This window comes from Hypomesus nipponensis, chromosome 5 (assembly GCF_054491055.1).
Source record: "Hypomesus nipponensis isolate SF chromosome 5, ASM5449105v1, whole genome shotgun sequence".
NCBI classification, from domain to species: domain Eukaryota; kingdom Metazoa; phylum Chordata; class Actinopteri; order Osmeriformes; family Osmeridae; genus Hypomesus; species Hypomesus nipponensis.
In genome coordinates, this window is record NC_140365.1 from 2,186,346 (window position 1) to 2,207,256 (window position 20,911).

Below are 20,911 nucleotides of genomic sequence, written 5' to 3' on the forward strand. Positions count from 1 at the left end.
GTTCATAGTTTTTATTTGAATTATACAAAAATGACAACCAAATATTTATCTGTCATATGTGTGCATATAGAACACCTTAATATGTTGAAATCATATATTTATACATTTGTTTTGGGTTTACTGTATAGACAAGCAATGCAGGACCTATTAATTATTATTATTATTATTAAGGAATACACAAATGTAAGAATATATAAGATACACATGCTTGATGATTGCAAGCTAAGCATTCTTATAAAAGCCTTAATACGACACCTTTTCAAACGTGGGGATACTTTGTTTTGAAACACAATTGATTGTATCTCCTTTCAAAATGTAGACAAATAGTTCATTGTGTGCGCCCTTGCTTCTCATATTATATAACTTTTACAGTGTAAAACACAAACATAAATACATCTGGCCATGGGCATTGTTAGATCCTTTTTACTGGGGCACGTTGGGGCACGTGCCCCAGTATAGATCTGCTGTGCCCCAGTAAAATCTAAAGTTTGAGTTTTAGCAATTTTCTTTATTAGTCAGTGCCTTAATTTATATTGATAATCCCTGAAAAAATGCAGTATCCCAATCAACGCTTGTGAAAGTATTTAACCGAAAACATAAACCGATGCAAGCAGAATTCCATGTCAGCGCACTCTTGTGAGCTTGCCAAACAGCCACTGCAGCAAGCACACAGAACTCCACGTGACTCCGCACACACAATTTATGTCTTGTCTTAAGAATTTCAGTGCCCAGTCTCACCTTGTGTTGTTCTGTGTACCTGACAAATAAAAGACTTAAAGACTTGAATGCAGGCTAAGTAAACATTACAAAACTACAGATAGTTTCTTAATGAGAGGCCTACCGATCGTCGTATTGTAACAAAAAAATGATTACATGAAGCTAAAAAAAAACAGTATTTGCACTCAGATGAATGTCCCAAAAAATTGCCGCTTTCTTTGATGTCCCTGCCTAAGCTGATATCAAACTTGCGTCCCTGAACTGTTGTATAGTGGGTTAAGCAAGGGGAGTTTCTGTAACCTAGTAGTGCATTGTAGCCTGACGTTGTCATACTCATAATTCTAGTCAAAATATGAGTCTGATAACTTTCCGTTGGGCTGTGAGTATGGGGCGTGTTTCAACCGAACTCGTAAAACAAATGCCTCTTCGCTCAATTGGATAGACCTACAACCAATCACAGCAACGTAATATGTTGTTTGTTGAAAACAAATTCAACACAAGCGCTCAATTGGTGACGTGGTTGATTACTTTACTGTTGATCATCTGTCCATCATCATATAAACTCCGCCCTGACAATTTCAGTGGTCAGAACAGCTCCTGTTAAGGGATTGGTTTTTCCGCAACCGAGCTTCCCCAGACCCAACTTCCCAACCACATGTTCTTGTGGGCGGGGCTACGTTGGGCTGGCAGCCAGGCTAAGTGCATTGTGCACAGCAAGCTTGAAAGAAAAAAAGGGATATGAATAGGGGCCTGTGCCCCAGCAGAGTTTTATGTCTAACAACGCCTCTGCATCTGGCCGTGTATAGTTACAGTACAAAATCAGAATATGAAAATGTTCTACTAAAGGAGGATTGTTCGTTGATACTATAGGCATGTTTTTCGTAGTGATCTGATATCGTTAAAAGTATTATGAATTAAATTCAGTTTTATAAATAAACTTCTTGGGAGTGCTGCATCACCACACTAAGTATTTTGTTATCTGCTCCATCCCTGATTCCCATGCTCAACACAAGACTCAACACATTTCATACATCACATACCTTGAATTTCTCTAAATTACATTCTAATCATCTCTGTGACACTTTATTTTTGTAAATGATGCTGTAGATCTTCTGCCGAATTTCTTTGGTCTGCAGTCCGTAGATGATAGGGTTGAGTCCAGGCGGAACCACGTGGAACATGATGGCTGACAACTTCCTGTGATCAGACCACTGAGGAAAGCGGTGCAGGAAGATGGCAGTGAGGCCACTTGCTATTATGATGACGTAGACTGCGAGGTGTGTGGTGCAGGTCTGCAGGGCACGGCTGTTCAGCACCCTGTTTTTGCTCATCACACACACCATGGCGATTTTCAGGTAGGTTAGAGTCACGGTCCCTATAGACGACCCCAGAAGCAGGACTGTGAAAGTGAGCCCATAGATGTTGTTGATGGAGACGTCCTCACAGGAGAGCTTGAACAGAGAGGCGTTGTCACAGTAAGGGTTTGTGATAACTCTCCTGCATCGTGACAAGCGCATGGTAAGCCCTAGGAGAATCCCCACCAGGAGGAAGGCCACCCCCCAGGCAAACACAGTCAGCTTGACTACCATCCTGGTGCTCATGATGGTGGTGTAGCGTAGGGGGTTGCATATCGCCACATACCTGTCAAAAGCCATGATCATCAGTATGGTGTGAGCAGTGGTGCCATAAACATGGGCACAAAAAGCTTCAAAAACACAATAAACGTAGCTGACAGACCGCTCTGAACTTGCTACAAATATGTCAATTAGCAAGTGAGGCACAATGGCAGTTGCCCCTAGAGCATCATTTAGAGGCAGGTTGCAGAACAGAATGTACATGGGGTGGTGCAGACTCCTCTCTGTGCAAATCAGCACCATGAGGCCGATGTTGGACACCATGGTGAGGATGTAGACGAGGAGGAGGAGGATGAAGGCTGGATAAGAGGACTGGTTGGTGACCAACAACCCCTCCAGCAGTAGAACATGTTCACTATACGTCTGGTTCTCCATTTGGGCTCCACGCTACCTGGTAGGAAAGTATAAGGATAAGACCATCACAGTATTTAGGAACAATTCATCTCTTGATCTTCTTTCACAATAACAATATAATTATTATACATAATATGTATACATGTCATGACAGAGCATTCATAAATAAAGATTTCACAATTCACAATCTCGTACAGTCTTATTGACTGAGAGAGAAGTTCTTTGAGCTGCCGCACAGCTCCTCCCAGCTAAGATCAGCCTCTAGATCGCAGGCCCTTTTATTTGATCAAATGTTATGAGCTGCTCGAGACTGTATCACGTTACCTCTGTCACAGCCCTCTGACGTGCCACCATTTACCAGGCAACAAGGTCTTGGTTTCACAAACAATTTTGAGTAAAGCTTTAATGTTGCTGATTTATTGTACTGTAATGTTTAGCTATTTATCTTCAGACGGTAGGAATGTTCAAATAAAATGTATTAGTTCTTTAGATGTCAAACACGTTTTCAACATCTTTTTACAATTGTCACATTCACAAGTTCGTACTTTTTTTTACCTGAACTTTTTAAATCTTAAACTCTTATTTTTAATTGTCTGTTGGTTAGGTTCAGGGCTGCAAATTTACTGTTGATCTTAGACCTGCTTGGGCACACCATTATTTGCAGTATATGTAGTATAAAAGGCTATAAAAGGCTAAAGACACACTTGTTCCGGGAGTACAACGGTACTTAAGAAAGATGTGTTGGATCAGATGTTAGTTTATTTCCTCCAGGAACACAATGACACTTATTGAGGAACTTGTTGCACTTGTTGGTTAGTTGTAACTGATTGAACTACTTGTACTTGCTGTGAATGATTGGCTGTGCTCACGCCTTCGGCGAGCACAACCATTGTTCTCTCACATATTTAAGAAATAGCCTAAGGTACGAGAGGCAGTTATGGGGGGGGGGGGGGGGGGGGGGTATACGTCCACTGCAAACAGTATCATGTTCTTATATAGGTTAGTGCATGACATGTGCACCAGCAGATACTATTTTAAAATAAATTCTTGCATTAAAATTATGTATCATGACAGTTTGTATGATTTGGTCATTTATTATCACACTAGCATTTAATTATCATGGTAAACAATTACACTGCACTAAACTGTAAGTGTAAATGTAAAGTGAAAATAACAAAACCGCTGCGGGCCGGCAAATCCAGGACGATAAAGCAGGGGCGAAGCCACAGGTAGGGCTGGGTAGGCACAGGTCTACCCAATTTGTTCTAAAGCCTACCCAAAAACGAAAGCATCTCCGAAAAGATATGCACCGGGTGCACATCGCAAAGTAAATAAGTGAGAGAAAAAAAATGAAAAGATGCCTATCCGTATTTTTCTAGGCCTACCCAAAACGATTCTTCTGGCTACGCCTCTGCAATAAAGTACTGCCTCAAGTACCTTGCTTTTATAATACGGTTACCAGCGAAATTATGAATAGTAAATAAATACTAAGCTGCCTTTCAGCACAAAATAGTTATTGCCAACAGACGTTGCGTATCGCATTTCAGTAGCCGACAGAAAATAATCCCGTACGTGTGGCTGTTGCTATGCAACGGACAAACAGCATTGTGAACTTCACGTTTGTTAGCCTAGCTAGATCTCGCACCATCTAACTCATTCACATTGCTAATTTTATAGGAGTTGCCTTTAAAATAACACAAATGACAATTTGACACTTTCAATAAAATAATATGTAATTTAAACATTAGGCCTACACATTCTAAATCAATCATAAATGTTTTGTAGGCACTATATGCAAGCTAGCTACATATGCTGTAAACTAGTTACAAGTGACTTGGGACTCGATAGACTAACATTAGGCTGTTGTTAAGGTTATAGTTTATGTTCATTTGGATATCTCCATTAATTGCGCATCTGTGGAAAATGTTGTTTTAAGAAGCCAAGACCAGGTCATGTAATTGCGTGGCTACGAAGCTAAAATTAAATAAGTGATATCTAGTCAGTGTAGGCTACATCCAAACACTGAGCAACTGTTATGCTTCGTTCGTTTGCTAGCCATTATGTTTCTCCAGAAAAAAATGATATTGCACTTGCCTTTGGACAATCGTAGCTCAGTTTTTCATGGGCGGGCCAATTATCTGGGCGGGCAAAGCATAGAGAAGGGCGGTAGCCTGGCTACTTGTGACGTCACAAGGAGCAGATTTTCAAACAGAGCGTTTGAGCATTCATTTTCTCAAAGGCGGAGAAGAACACCCAGGGCTTGGTTTGAACCTATCGAAACTTCTAGCCACTGGGGGACCAAAGGCAGGCTAGGGGAACTCATATTAATGTTAAATAACCTCCTAAAGTAAAGTTTTCATGTCATGTGACCTTTAATTTTTGGAATGCTGCTTCAGCATTCCAAGTATTGTTCTTTGAATCTTTATTCAACTTCTTCATATTCTTCTTCTTCTATTTCTTCTTTGACACCTTTCAGCTTCTTCAAATATTCAGCTATTAAAACCGTTCAGCTATCCAAAAATTCAGCAGTTTGAGGCTATGGGTGCTATGACTTTTCAGCTTTCTACCTGTTATATTTGAATTAATATAAATCAATATTCATAATATTTTTAACATGGTTTTCCATGTTCCATGCTGTGAATTATATTATTGTTACTTGCTTTCCTCCAGGTGCACTCTAGCACTTTCGAGGTTAAAGCTTTTTTGTTTGTTTTGTTTAACTAAATTATCTTATGGTTCCTCCCACTTATTTGTTTTTCACAATGTATGCTTCATGTTTTGGCTACCTGAAATGTTTTTGGGGGCTATCTCGTTGTTTGTGATCATTGACCTATGCACACTTTGTAAAGAGCTCTCTTGGAAGTCGCTTAGAATAAAAGCGTCTAATAAATGAATAAGTGTGAATATGTGAGATAACAACAGTGTGCCTTACTGAGAGCAAGCACACCTAATAATAGACCAATACACCTTAAAGCAATTCATTTAGTGTAAGAAAAGTCATAAGAAAGGATTCTTTGTGAAACCAAGACCTTGTTGCCTGGTAAATGGTGGCACGTCAGAGGGCTGTGACAGAGGTAACGTGATACAGTCTCGAGGAGCTCATAACATTTGATCAAATAAAAGGGCCTGCGATCTAGAGGCTGATCTTAGCTGGGAGGAGCTGTGCGGCAGCTTAAAGAACTTCTCTCTCAGTCAATAAGACTGTACGAGATTGTGAATTGTGAAATATCCATTTATGAATACTCTGTCATGACATGTATACATATTATGTATAATAACAATTAAAAATTGAAAATATTGTTATTGTGAAAGAAGATCAATAGATGAATTGTTCCTAAATACTGTGATGGTCGTATCCTTATACTTTCCTACCAGGTAGCGTGGAGCCCAAATGGAGAACCAGACGTATAGTGAACATGATCTACTGCTGGAGGGGTTGTTGGTCACCAACCAGTCCTCTTATCCAGCCTTCATCCTCCTCCTCCTCGTCTACATCCTCACCATGGTGTCCAACATCGGCCTCATGGTGCTGATTTGCACAGAGAGGAGCATGCACCACCCCATGTACATTCTGTTCTGCAACCTGCCTCTAAATGATGCTCTAGGGGCAACTGCCATTGTGCCTCACTTGCTAACTGACATATTTGTAGCAAGTTCAGAGCGGTCTGTCAGCTACGTTTATTGTGTTTTTGAAGCTTTTTGTGCCCATATTTATGGCACCACCTCTCACACCATAATGATGATCATGGCCTTTGACAGGTATGTGGCTATCTGCAACCCCCTACGCTACACCACCATCATGAGCACCAGGATGGTGGTCAAGCTGACTGTGTTTGCCTGGGGGGTGGCCTTCCTCCTGGTGGGGATTCTCCTAGGGCTTACCATCCGCTTGTCACAATGCAGGAGAGTTATTACGCACCCTTTCTGTGACAACGCCTCTCTGTTCAAGCTCTCCTGTGAGGACGTCTCCATCAACAACATCTACGGGCTCACTTTCACAGTCCTGCTTCTGGGGTCGTCTATAGGGAGCGTGACTCTAACCTACCTAAGGATCGCCATGGTGTGTGTGATGAGGAAGAACAGGGTGCTGAACAGCCGTGCCCTGCAGACCTGCACCACACACCTCGCAGTCTACATCCTCATGCTAGTAAGTGGCTTCACAATCATCTTCCTGCACCGCTTTCCTCAGTGGTCTGATCACAGGAAGTTGTCAGCCATCATGTTCCACGTGGTTCCGTCTGGACTCAACCCTATCATCTACGGACTGCAGACCAAAGAAATTCGGCAGAAGATCTACAGCATCATTTACAAAAATAAAGTGTCACAGAGATGATTAGAATGTAGTTTAGAGAAATTCAAGGTATGTGATGTATGAAATGTGTTGAGTCTTGGGTTGAGCATGGGAATCAGGGATGGAGCTCCCAAGAAGTTCATTTATAAAACTGAATTTAATTCGTAATACTTTTACCGATATCAGATCACTACGGAAAACATGCCTATAGTATCAACGAACAATCCTCCTCTAGTAGAAAATTTAAATATTCATACTGTGTACTGTAACTATACACGGTCAGATGTATTTATGGTTGTGTTTTACACTGTACAAGTTATATTTTGTGCACTGGGATAACTGGCCCAGGGGGACTAGACAGGGAGATTGAGAGAGTGGATTTAAATTGTCAATTAAGAATATTTTTATATATTTCAATTCACAAAACGCTAAATAATAAATCAATGTATACATCCCTCTTTTATTACGTCTGATGAACTAGGCTATTATTTGATTTAATGTGTTTTCTGTAGCCTATGTTATGGCATGATATCAATTGTAATCATAATAAATTAATTAATAACAAATAAAACTATGCAGGAGCCATTCATTTATTTTGGCTCAATACAAAGAGCTCTAAATAATAGTAGCCTATAGATTTAAGTTCTACTAGTTAGAACCATTAAGTTTAGTTAAGGAACATTTTATTAATTACGTTGTGTTAGTGCGTTTTACCACTGCATGAGTGTCCCTCTGTAGGAGACGCCTCCCTTTCCAATGACGGAACCTTCAGGCGCAGTGACCCAGGCCGGGAGTGTGGCAGGTGTGTGTGGAAACAGTCTTTGACCGTGTCATCGGGTCAACGTGCGGACAGGGCGCACCGCGCCAAGACAAAGAGGCAGTTTTACGTTTGTTTATTTTTGTTCATTTGATAAATAAATCCACTCATCAAGAGGAAATAATAACCAGTTTCATCGTCTTCAATACACACGCGTCAGACTACAGCACCTGCTACTCCAAGGAAGTGAACAGAGATAGGGAAAGTTGAATGGACTAACACAAGAAACCCGAAAACGTACACCTGTTTCTACCACTACAATCCACATAGGCCTGTATAAATGTGCTTGTGTTTGTTTTTATTTTTTTAAACTGGTTGTTCCCATCCTTGATTGTGATTGGCTATATCGCGTTCCATGCCGTTGTAAAATCCAGCCTAACCTTACAGGTTGTCCTCATAACATTCTTTAACATTCCATATTACTGCATCGAATATTTCAAATAAAAAACACACCATCTGGCTGTTGCGTGGCAACAATTTATGTAGGAACTATACTTTGTTGTGGCGGAAGAATGACGGTTTATTATTAAACTATTTTGTTTCTAATTGTTTTTATTTATGTAACCATATCAAATATTTGTAGTAGCAGTTTTAGAAAAGCAATAAGCCCCGCAAATCCGTGTTTTGCGCTGATTTTAGAACAGGTAGGCTAAGGATTTTTTTTTTTACAACTCCCCTTACCTGTTCTTAAATCACCGCAAACCACGGCCTCTTAGGCTATATGTGTTTCATCCTGTATTTGTAACCTCACCTCAAACTATTCTCGACAGAGCCGGTTGTAGGGTTTACGGGAACTTGCAGTAGGCTACTGTAGATACCGCTTTTGCACCACCTATCCTACTGTTAGTTCAAATTTAGGAGATTGACACAGGGCTACCTGAATTTAAGATTAGCCAAACCATTTTTTTCCATTACACACGGTCTAACTACAAACTGACGATAAAGAGTAACAATCTGACGTGATTAGCACATATTTAAAAAATGCTATTAGGCCTACCTTGTAATTATCACTAAACGTACATGCAACTACAGTATACTGCGGTTGCGGTTACGGACTGGCAACGTCAGAAAATAACGTTGCCACGACGTTGCGGTTACGGACTGGCAACGTCACAAGATGACGTTGCGGCAACCTACTGGCGCCCCACAGATGCACGGTCCCGCAACGTCGCCAAAGACGTTGCGGCAACGTATGTTTGGTCAACGAGTGACGTTGCGGCAACGTAAGGGCAACGTAACTGTGTTAGCTGGGTATACTGTAGCCTAACGTTAAGCAATACCAGCAAATCATCCACATAGTGCTAATTAGCACTACCCAGCTAACACAGTTACGTTGCCCTTACGTGTGTTAACGTTGCCCTTACGAGTGTTAACACTCGATATAACGTCATGTTTAAAATGAGTTCTGGATCAAATGAATCTTTCAGATTCTAAAAGGGAATTATTTACATGCAGCGTAAGCCTTTAACTTAATTTCTCAATTGTTAGAGATTTAGACTATATATTCAAGTTCAGAAAATATTGTGGTGTATGGGCAGGCTACACGGTGCCAGATACACTAATTAAGCAAACCATGGCGACAGGAAACGATGGCGACAGAAAACCGTTGGAACAGAGCAAGGTCGTATTCTGATTATGTCTATAGGCTGGTACTTCTACTTTCCGAACATGTTTTATTGTAGAACGTTACAGCTGTATTGATACATTGATACATTGGGTGATTACAGTGCGCAGGGGCCAGTTGTACGGTTAGAGGGGCCAGTTAAACGTTATTGTTGTCAAATAGTTTTCTTCATCTACAGTTTTCTCTATCTACATGTAGGGGGGCCACAAGAGGGTCCATGCTTACTAAACGCAGTCGTGTATTGAGGATTAGGTAATATCATATGATTAGCACCATGTGTTCATAATTGTGTAGCCCGTATATGACAGCTGTCTGCAGAAAGTTTAAATCATGATTATTGATGAAGATAACAGAGTTCAGGACAGGTGTCTGTAACATGTCAGCCACAGTGATTTGCAATAATATCATCCACACAACTGAATCAACATGCTCGACAATGTACAACATGTTATCTGCTACTAACAAAATCAAAGTCTAACTTACATGACCAAAAACGCCTTAAAATCAAGACTTTCATATTATTGATGCAACACTGACATCTGCTGGGCATGATAATAAGACAGAAGATAGAATAAATAGGAGTTGGTTCAATAAATCGGATCCCTAAATGGGTAAGTGTAAGTTGGCCAGGTTAGGTTGTGCTGTTTGGTCAATAAGCAATGTTTTGGGGGTTAAGACAACAAGCTGTCGTGTCACAAACAGGAGAGGGTGTTGAGAGCTCTGAAGCTCTTCGGTGTGACAGTTCTGAGTCTGCACAAGGATCTCCTGACAGCATCTCTCAGCTCTTTGTTCCTCAGGGTGTAGATGATGGGGTTCAGGAAAGGCGTCAGAGCTGAGTAAATCACAGCCACAATGATTCGCACCTACAACATCAACACAGGTGTCAATATGCAGCCTGGAAACAGACAAAAAAAAAAACTCAAACCAATCCTGTCGGCCAGGGGCTGTTCGCATGCAGCCAAGAGGCCCAACTGGACAAATAGTCACCCACCTCTGGTGAGAAGTTCCCCACGCGGTAGGAGATGTAGACGAAGGAGGCGGAGCCATAGGAAAGGAGCACCACCGTCAGGTGAGCAGCACAGGTGGTGAACGCCTTCCATCGCTGAGCTGCCGCCATCTTGGTCACCGCCACCCCGATCAGGACGTAAGACGCGAGGATGAGCACCGCAGTCCCGATCAGAGCCACCAGGGCAGAACTCAGAGACACAAGGTTGTCTACACTCGTGTTCCCGCACACCAGCACCCGGACGGACGACGGGTCGCACCAGCAGTGGAACACCACGTTGGGACCGCAGTAGAACCGCTGGGTCGCCATGGTCACAGCGGGGAGGGTGCAGCCGGCGGCGAACGTCCACGCCCCGAGGACGAGGAGGACGCGCACGGTGCCCGTCATGGTGGCGGTGTAGCGCAGGGGGTCGCAGATTGCCACGTAGCGGTCGTACGCCATGACGGTCAGCAGAGCGCGGCCGGTCACGGCCATCTGGATGAAGAAGTACATCTGCAGGAAGCAGGCAGGGACAGATGTGGTTTTGTTTTCAGTCAGGAACCCCGACAGCATACTGGGGATGGTGATGGAAGTGTAGATCATGTCCACGAAGGACAGGTTGTGAAGGAAGAAGTACATGGGGGAGTTGAGTTTAGGGTCGGTCCGCACCTAGGAAGACGGGACAGAAATTGAGATGTGTACCACACGACGACACGTAATATTCGACCCTTGTTCGACTCTTGTTTGGATAGTATAAACAGACTCTAGTAAAAACTAAAATGATCACGTCAAACATCTGTGTGTGTCAAAGCTTCTTAGCAATATCTGGTTCATAAGTGTAATCTTCTGTGTGCGTACCAGGAAGATGATCATGCTGTTGCCTCCGAGGATGATGATGTAGGCCACCAGGAAGATAACAAACAGGGCGGTCTGTATGTGTCCCAGACTGTCCAGACCCTGGATGATGAAGTAAGCGACCGGGACCTGGGTGCTGTTCATGCCTCCAGGATCACACAGGAAGGGAGAAGAAAGCCAAGATTAATGGATTCAAAGACAAAACTTTTAAATCACACACTAAGCCACATAGACACAGGTATATACTTACTGTATGTGTGTGTGTGTAAGTGTGTGGTATGTGTGTATGGTGTGTGTGTATGGTGTGTGTGGATGGTGTTTGTGGTATGTGTGTTTGGATGAGAACTGCAAAAAATGAAATGTCTTCCTCGGCAGTGTGCTGTATGCTCTCAGTGAGAGCTCAGATGCTGTGTCTCAGCGATGCACATTTAAAGGGAAGTCAGGTAGCTGTTGGTCTTTTTAGACCAACCCATTTTTTTTGCAGGGGATGTTGTTGAGTTCGTAATGACGTCTTACAAATGAACTCCGGCTGGATTTACACCATTAAACATGATAATTATGAAAACATGAATCTAGTTAAATTGTGTTTTGGGATTGGTGTTGTGATGATATGCGTGTTTGTACACAAGTGAATTATATCATTTTCATATTTTGAGCCTGGTTAAGCAAACTTGTCACATTGTAAAACATTTTAAAAACAGGTGTGATGGACAGAGAGACAGATAGATCAACAGACAGACAGACAGACAGACAGACAGACAGACAGACAGACAGACAGACAGACAGACAGACAGACAGACAGACAGACAGACAGACAGACAGAGACACAAGAGTGAGTTAACAAACTGACAGATGTGAGACTATGGGGTGGTGGTGGTTCTTGCTCATCAGATTAGAGCTGAGGTAATTGGTGGATTTTCCAGCAGTCTGACTCTGTCCAGCACACTGATAGTCAGCAGAAACTCAGAGGAATCCTCAAGGTCAAGTTTCTCCCTTCAAGAGTGTCTGAATGACTAAAAACCCTTTTTTCAATAAAGGTGCGAAAATGAAGAGCACTTACAGGGCCAACAACTTGTCAAACCCACCATGGTATGATTTATCCTGATATTCATCAACTGTGCTGGACAGCCTCTTGGACAGCATCCAGAGGCAGCTGTTGTCTTTGAGAAGAGCAGGCGCCGGGCTTCAATAGAGCAGATATGAACCTCAATAGACCTCAGTAGGCCTCGCGCGCGTGTGTGTGAGTGCGTGTTTGAGTGTGTGCGTGTGTGCGCTCTTTGACCCCTCTAAGCTTGACCTTATGATTCACCCAACACAGATAAGGCCAGACATCTTTTATGGCGCCTCCAGTAAGAGAGAGTGGTCAGCCCAGGTCACCTTGTTTACGTATGCCTCGTGTTACCCAAAGTTCAGATTTGGGGGTCGGCCTCTCTCTACACACAAGGAATGCTGAACACAGAATCATTCTTATACAGGATAACAGTTACATCTTTAACTTTTCTAACAGAAACCCGCATACTCATGTTGAAATACACCACTTTGTGACTGTGTGACCCCGCTATAAGACACGTTAGGGAACGCTTTGTCAACCACACTGCATGTTAAAAATGTTACAGCAGGTTAGGCTAGTCCTTGCTGTGAGGTGTGTTATTGTGAAAAAGGTTGTAATTAGGATGTTTGTTGGGCCCAAACAAACCAACCCTTAGGACTCATTATGAAATCCACCCACCCCTCCACACAAACACACACACTTAAACTCTAATTAGTAAAGTAGTTAAAGTTAAACAGTCCTATTACACATCTTCAGGGAGAAACTGTTGATGCATTTGGAGGTTTGTTAGATCTCTACAGGAAGATAATAACAAAACAGTCAAATACAAACAGTACTAATCATCTGTTGCTAATGCATCTTATATCTCTGACATGTTAAGAGACGGTTTTATTGAAATGTGTCAATGTTGTAGTCATCTTGTAGTGCCTAAGAGTGATATGTAATAGAGCACTGGTGTTGTATTGGTGCAGACAACAGGCATGTGGATGTGGAAAGAAAGCCAGCCTTCTGAAGGCTTTCCAAACCTCCAACCTGCAATCTGATGATGTACTAGTCCTCTTTTTGTGAAAGATTGACGTGAGAAGAATTAGTGTGACTGTGTGTGTGTGTGTCTGTGTGTGGAACAGATTACACAGTACCAGGGAACTGGGTTTAAATCTCAGTATGAAATGTGTTGAGTCTTGTGTTGAGCATGGGAGTCAGGGATGGAGCAGATATGCAAAATACTTAAAGTGTGGTGATGCAGCACTCCCAAGAAGTTTATTTATAAAACTGAATTTAATTCGTAATACTTTTACCGATATCAGATCACTACGGAAAACATGCCTATAGGATCAACGAACAATCCTCCTTTAGTAGAACATTTAAATATTCATACTGTGTACTGTAACTATACACGGTAAGATTTATTTATGGTTGTGTTTTACACTGTATAACTTACATAATATGAGAAGCGAGAGTTCACACAATGAACTATTTGTGTACTTTATGTAAGGAGATCCAAAAAATTTATTTTCAAAACTAAATGTCCCAATCATCAAGCAGCAAATGCTGTAGAAAAATGTGTATGTATTTTATAGATTTGTGTAGTTAACTGACTGATCTTGCAAATTCAAGAATGTTTTTAAACACACATTTTATTATTTGTGTGTACTGGTCCAGGGGGGGCTGGATACCTCAATAGGAGTTCACAATAATCAGTTCTAGGGGTGCAGTTCCCCCCAACACACTGCTTCAACATATTACTACTTTATTAAAAATATTTACAGCTTAACATTACCATCATCCATCATTTTCTTTCCAAACAAGTTTCTAAACAGACATAACTGTGTGTTTCTTCAGACAGCTGTGTCTGCAGAAAGCTTAAATCTTGGCTTCTTTCAGTTTCATTAGCAGCTTATTGATGAAGAGAACAGAGTTCAGGACAGGTGTCTGTAACATGTCAGCCACAGTGATTTGCAATAATATCATCCACAGAACTGAATCAACACGCTCGACAGTGTACAACATGGTGTGTCTGCTAAGAAAAAAATCACTGTGACATACATGACCAAAAACGTCTAAAAAATCAAGACTTTCATATTATTGATGCAACACTGACATCTGCTGGGCATGATAATAAGACAGAAGACAGAATAAATAAAAGTTGGTTCCCACCAAGACACATAACATACGATTCAGTTTCAGCCAGGAAGAATTATTCAACAATACCAAACATACTGTGGTCGGGTGAAGCCAAGTCAAGAGGGTGCTGTTGGGTCAATAAGGAATGTTTTGTGGGTTAACCTGTTGTGTCACAGTCAGGAAAGGGTGTTTAATGTTCTGAAGCTCTTCGGTGTGACAGTTCTGAGTCTGCACAAGGATCTCCTGACAGCATCTCTCAGCTCTTTGTTCCTCAGGCTGTAGATGATGGGGTTCAGGAAAGGCGTCAGAGCTGAGTAAATCATGGCCACAATCATTCGCACCTACAACATCAACACAGGTGTCAATATGCAGCCTGAAAACAGACACACACAAAACCTCACACCTTAAACCAATCCTGTTGGCCAGGGGCTGTTCGCGTGCAGCCAAGAGGCCCGACTGGACAAAAAATCACCCACCTCTGGTGAGAAGTTCCCCACGCGATAGGAGATGTAGACACAGAAGGCTGTGGTGTAGGAGAGGAGCACCACCGTCAGGTGAGCAGCACAGGTGGTGAACGCTTTCCATCGCTGAGCCGCCGCCATCTTGGTCACCGCCACCCCGATCAGGACGTAAGACGCGAGGATGAGCACCGCAGTCCCGATCAGAGCCACCAGGGCCGAACTCAGAGACACAAGGCTGTCTACACTCGTGTTCCCGCACACCAGCACCCGGACGGACGACGGGTCACACCACAAGTGGAACACCACGTTGGGACCGCAGTAGAACCGCTGGGTCGCCATGGTCACAGCGGGGAGGGTGCAGCCGGCGGCGAACGTCCACGCCCCGAGGACGAGGAGGACGCGCACGGTGCCCGTCATGATGGCGGTGTAGCGCAGGGGGTCGCAGATCGCCACGTAGCGGTCGTACGCCATGACGGTCAGCAGAGCGCGGCCGGTTACCCCCATCTGGATGTAGAAGTACATCTGCAGGAAGCAGGCAGGGACAGATGTGGTTTTGTTTTCAGTCAGGAACCCCGACAGCAAGCTGGGGAAGGTTATGGAGGTGTAGATCATGTCCACGAAGGACAGGTTGTGAAGGAAGAAGTACATGGGGGAGTTGAGTTTAGGGTCGGTCCGCACCTAGGAAGACGGGACAGAAATTGAGATGTGTACCACACGACGACACGTAATATTCGACCCAGAGGCCCTGGATTAATGTTGATATAAAAACAGAATGTACATTGTACTGTAAATACATTATTTTTTCCTTTATGATTGAAGTCAGAATACAAAACACTTGTTTAGATAGCGAATACAGACTGGTAAAAACAGACGAAAATGACCATGTCAAACATCTGTGTGTGAAAGCTTCTAAGCAATATCTCTGGTTCATAAGTGTCATCTTCTGTGTGCGTACCAGGAAGATGATCATGCTGTTGCCTCCGAGGATGATGATGTAGGCCACCAGGAAGATAACAAACAGGGCGGTCTGTATGTGTCCCAGACTGTCCAGACCCTGGATGATGAAGTAAGCGACCGGGACCTGGGTGCTGTTCATGCCTCCAGGATCACACAGGAAGGGAGAAGAAAGCCAAGATTAATGGATTCAAAGACAAAACTTTTAAATCACACACTAAGCCACATAGACACAGGTATATACTTACTGTATGTGTGTGTGTGTAAGTGTGTGGTATGTGTGTATGGTGTGTGTGGATGGTGTTTGTGGTATGTGTGTTTGGATGAGAACTGCAAAAAATGAAATGTCTTCCTCGGCAGTGTGCTGTATGCTCTCAGTGAGAGCTCAGATGCTGTGTCTCAACGATGCACATTTAAAGGGAAGTCAGGTAGCTGTTGGTCTTTTTAGACCAACCCATTTTTTTTGCAGGGGATGTTGTTGAGTTCGTAATGACGTCTTACAAATGAACTCCGGCTGGATTTACACCATTAAACATGATAATTATGAAAACATGAATCTAGTTAAATTGTGTTTTGGGATTGGTGTTGTGATGATATGCGTGTTTGTACACAAGTGAATTATATCATTTTCATATTTTGAGCCTGGTTAAGCAAACTTGTCACATTGTAAAACATTTTAAAAACAGGTGTGATGGACAGAGAGACAGATAGATCAACAGACAGACAGACAGACAGAAAGACAGACAGACAGACAGACAGACAGACAGACAGACAGACAGACAGACAGACAGACAGACAGACAGACAGACAGACAGACAGACAGACAGACAGAGACACAAGAGTGAGTTAACAAACTGACAGATGTGAGACTATGGGGTGGTGGTGGTTCTTGCTCATCAGATTAGAGCTGAGGTAATTGGTGGATTTTCCAGCAGTCTGACTCTGTCCAGCACACTGATGGTCAGCAGAAACTCAGAGGAATCCTCAAGGTCAAGTTTCTCCCTTCAAGAGTGTCTGAATGACTAAAAACCCTTTTTTCAATAAAGGTGCGAAAATGAAGAGCACTTACAGGGCCAACGACTTCTCAAAGCCACCATGGTATGATTTATCCTGAGATTCATCAACTGTGCTGGACAGCCTTTTGGACAGCATCCAGAGGCAGCTGTTGTCTTTGAGAAGAGCAGGCGCCGGGCTTCAATAGAGCTGATATGAACCTCAATAGACCTCAGTAGGCCTCGCGCGTGTGTGTGAGTGCGTGTTTGAGTGTGTGCGTGTGTGCGCTCTTTGACCCCTCCAAGCTTGACCATATGATTCACCCAACACAGATAAGGCCAGACATCTTTTATGGCCTCTCCAGTAAGAGAGAATGGTCAGCCCAGGTCACCTTGTTTACGTATGCCCTGTGTTACCCAAAGTTCAGATTTGGGGTCGGCCTCTCTCTACACACAAGGAATGCTGAACACAGAATCATTCTTATACAGGATAACAGTTACATCTTTAACTTTTCTAACAGAAACCCGCATACTCATGTTGAAATACACCACTTTGTGACTGTGTGACCCCGCTATAAGACACGTTAGGGAACGCTTTGTCAACCACACTGCATGTTAAAAATGTTACAGCAGGTTAGGCTAGTCCTTGCTGTGAGGTGTGTTATTGTGGAAAAGGTTGTAATTAGGATGTTTGTTGGGCCCAAACAAACCAACCCTTAGGACTCATTATGAACCTCACCCACCCCTCCACACAAACACACACACTTAAACTAATTAGTAAAGTAGTTAAAGTTAAACAGTCCTATTACACATCTTCAGGGAGAAACTGTTGATGCATTTGGAGGCTTGTTAGATCTCTACAGGAAGATAATAACAAAACAGTCAAATACAAACAGTACTAATCATCTGTTGCTAATGCATCTTATATCTCTGACATGTTAAGAGACGGTTTTATTGAAATGTGTCAATGTTGTAGTCATCTTGTAGTGCCTAAGAGTGTTATGTAATAGAGCACTGGTGTTGTATTGGTGCAGATAACAGGCATGTGGATGTGGAAAGAAAGCCAGCCTTCTGAAGGCTTTCCAAACCTCCAACCTGCAATCTGATGGTGTACTAGTCCTCTTTTTGTGTGAGTGTGTGTGTGTGTGTGACTGTGTGTGTGTGTGACTGTGTGTGTGTGTGACTGTGTGTGTGTGTGTGTGTGACTGTGTGTGTGTGTGTGTGACTGTGTGTGTGACTGTGTGTGTGTGATTTGTTTGTGTGTGTAACAGATTACTCAGCACCAGGGAACTGGGTTTAAATCTCAGTATGAAATGTTTTGAGCATGGGAATCAGGGATGGAGCAGATAACAAAATACTTAAAGTGTGGTGATGCAGCACTCCCAAGAAGTTTATTCATAAAACAGAATTTATTTCACAATGCTTTTAATGATATCGGACCGCCACAAAAAAAACATGCCCATAGTAACAAAAAACAAACCTCCCCTGGTAGAAAATTTAAATATTCAGACATTGTTCTGTGACCGGTTAGATGTATTTACTGTGTGTTTTACACTTTATAAGTTATATGATATGAGAAGCAAGAGTTAACATGATGAACTATTTGTGTACTTTATGTAAGGAGATCCAATAAATTAATTTTCAAAACTAAATGTCCCAATCATCAAGCAGCAAATGCTGTAGAAAAATGTGTATGTATTTTATAGATTTGTGTAGTTAACTGACTACAAATGATCTTTTAAATTCAAGAATGTTTTTAAACACACATTTTATTATTTGTGTGTACTGGTCCAGGGGGGGCTGGATACCTCAATAGGAGTTCACAATAATCAGTTCTAGGGGTGCAGTTCCCCCCAACACACTGCTTCAACATATTACTACTTTATTAAAAATATATACAGCTTAACATTACCATCATCCATCATTTTCTTTCCAAACAAGTTTCTAAACAGACATAACTGTCTGTTTCTGCAGACAGCTGTGTCTGCAGAAAGTTTAAATCTTGGCTTCTTTCAGTTTTATTAGCAGCTTATTGATGAAGATAACAGAGTTCAGGACAGGTGTCTGTAACATGTCAGCCACAGTGATTTGCAATAATATCATCCACACAACTGAATCAACACGCTCCACAGTGTACAACATGTTGTCTGCTACTAACAAAATCAAAGTTTAACTTACATGACCAAAAACGTCTCAAAATCAAGACTTTCATATTATTGATGCAACACTGACATCTACTGGGCATGATAATAAGACAGAAGACAGGATGAATCTGATCCTTAAAGGGATAAGAGTAAGTTAGCCAGGTTAGGTTGTGCTGTTTGGTTAATAAGGAATGTTTTGGGGGTTAAGACAACAAGCTGTCGTGTCACAGTCAGGAGAGGGTGTTGAGAGCTCTGAAGCTCTTCGGTTTGACAGTTCTGAGTCTGCACAAGGATCTCCTGACAGCATCTCTCAGCTCTTTGTTCCTCAGGCTGTAGATGATGGGGTTCAGTAAAGGCGTCATAGCTGAGTAACTCATGGCCACAATCATTCGCACCTACAACATCAACACAGGTGTCAATATGCAGCCTGAAAACAGACACACACAAAACCTCACACCTTAAACCAATCCTGTTGGCCAGGGGCTGTTCGCGTGCAGCCAAGAGGCCCGACTGGCCAAAAAGTCACCCACCTCTGGTGAGAAGTTCCCCACGCGATAGGAGATGTAGACAAAGAAGGCTGTCATGTAGGAGACGATCACCACCGTCAGGTGAGCAGCACAGGTGGTGAACGCCTTCCATCGCTGAGCTGCCGCCATCTTGGCCACCGCCACCCCGATCAGGACGTAAGACGCGAGGATGAGCACCGCAGTCCCGATCAGAGCCACCAGGGCCGAACTCAGAGACACAAGGCTGTCTACACTCGTGTTCCCGCACACCAGCACCCGGACGGACGACGGGTCACACCACAAGTGGAACACCACGTTGGGACCGCAGTAGAACCGCTGGGTCGCCATGGTCACAGCGGGGAGGGTGCAGCCGGCGGCGAACGTCCACGCCCCGAGGACGAGGAGGACGCGCACGGTGCCCGTCATGGTGGCGGTGTAGCGCAGGGGGTCGCAGATCGCCACGTAGCGGTCGTACGCCATGACGGTCAGCAGAGCGCGGCCGGTTACCCCCATCTGGATGTAGAAGTACATCTGCAGGAAGCAGGCAGGGACAGATGTGGTTTTGTTTTCAGTCAGGAACCCCGACAGCAAGCTGGGGAAGGTTACTGAGGCGTAGACCATGTCCACGAAGGACAGGTTGTGAAGGAAGAAGTACATGGGGGAGTTGAGTTTAGGGTCGGTCCGCACCTAGGAAGACGGGACAGAAATTGAGATGTGTACCACACAACGACACGTAATATTCAACCCAGAGGCCCTAGATTAATGTGGACATCAAAACAGAATGTACATTGTACTGTAAATACATTATTTTTTCCTTTATGATTGAAGTCAGAATACAAAACACTTGTTTAGATAGCGAATACAGACTGGTAAAAACAGACTAAAATGATCATGTCAAACATCTGTCTGTATCAAAGCTTCTAAGCAATATCTGGTTCATAAGTGTCATCTTCTGTGTGCGTACCAGGAAGATGATCATGCTGTTGCCTCCGAGGATGATGATGTAGGCCACCAGGAAGATAACAAACAGGGCGGTCTGTATGTGTCCCAGACTGTCCAGACCCTGGATGATGAAGTAAGCGACCGGGACCTGGGTGCTGTTCATGCCTCCAGGATCACACAGGAATGGAGAAGAAAGCCAAGTGAGTAAGTGTTTGTGGTATGTGTGTATGGTGTGTGTGTATGGTGTGTGTGGATGGTGTTTGTGGTATGTGTGTTTGGATGAGAACTGAGCAAAATGAAATGTCTTCCTCGGCAGGGTGCTGTATGCTCTCAGTGAGAGCTCAGATGCTGCGTCTCAGCGATGCACATTTAAAGGGAAGTCAGGTAGCTGTTGGTCTTTTTAGACCAACCCATTTTTTTGCAGGGGATGTTGTTGAGTTCGTAATGACGTCTTACAAAT

At 43.1% G+C, this 20,911-nt stretch overlaps 5 protein-coding genes across 6 annotated transcripts; 1 reads left to right on the forward strand and 4 right to left on the reverse strand.

Annotated features, from left to right (window-relative positions):
• Positions 1-117: 117 nt before the first annotated feature.
• On the reverse strand, positions 118-5,005 carry LOC146287736 (olfactory receptor 52D1-like). 2 transcript variants are annotated; one of them, XM_084698947.1, is made up of 3 exons: positions 4,800-5,005; positions 2,554-2,742; positions 118-2,358 (listed from the first exon to the last, which is right to left on the reverse strand). In XM_084698947.1, the coding sequence occupies exons 2-3, from the start codon at positions 2,724-2,726 to the stop codon at positions 1,785-1,787; spliced, it is 747 nt and encodes a 248-aa protein (XP_084555073.1). In that variant the 5' UTR covers positions 2,727-2,742; positions 4,800-5,005; the 3' UTR covers positions 118-1,784. The 2 variants fall into 2 exon arrangements, with proteins under 2 accessions (XP_084555073.1, XP_084555072.1); XM_084698946.1 differs by having other exon boundaries at positions 118-2,742.
• Positions 3,787-9,015, forward strand: LOC146287737 (olfactory receptor 52D1-like). The gene is made up of 2 exons (XM_084698948.1): positions 3,787-3,934; positions 6,081-9,015. The coding sequence occupies exon 2, from the start codon at positions 6,097-6,099 to the stop codon at positions 7,036-7,038; it is 942 nt and encodes a 313-aa protein (XP_084555074.1). The 5' UTR covers positions 3,787-3,934; positions 6,081-6,096; the 3' UTR covers positions 7,039-9,015.
• Positions 9,016-9,186: 171 nt separating this feature from the next.
• Positions 9,187-11,421, reverse strand: LOC146287738 (olfactory receptor 5J3-like). Its single transcript, XM_084698696.1, has 3 exons — positions 11,281-11,421; positions 10,429-11,091; positions 9,187-10,300 (listed from the first exon to the last, which is right to left on the reverse strand). The coding sequence occupies exons 1-3, from the start codon at positions 11,419-11,421 to the stop codon at positions 10,130-10,132; spliced, it is 975 nt and encodes a 324-aa protein (XP_084554822.1). The 3' UTR covers positions 9,187-10,129.
• A 3,207-nt stretch (positions 11,422-14,628) lies between these two features.
• Positions 14,629-16,009, reverse strand: LOC146287739 (olfactory receptor 5AN1-like). The gene is made up of 3 exons (XM_084698697.1): positions 15,869-16,009; positions 14,929-15,591; positions 14,629-14,793 (listed from the first exon to the last, which is right to left on the reverse strand). Exons 1-3 carry the CDS (start codon positions 16,007-16,009, stop codon positions 14,629-14,631), a joined length of 969 nt encoding a protein of 322 aa, XP_084554823.1.
• A 3,224-nt stretch (positions 16,010-19,233) lies between these two features.
• Positions 19,234-20,614, reverse strand: LOC146287740 (olfactory receptor 5J3-like). Its single transcript, XM_084698698.1, has 3 exons — positions 20,474-20,614; positions 19,534-20,196; positions 19,234-19,398 (listed from the first exon to the last, which is right to left on the reverse strand). The coding sequence occupies exons 1-3, from the start codon at positions 20,612-20,614 to the stop codon at positions 19,234-19,236; spliced, it is 969 nt and encodes a 322-aa protein (XP_084554824.1).
• Between the last annotated feature and the right edge of the window lie 297 nt (positions 20,615-20,911).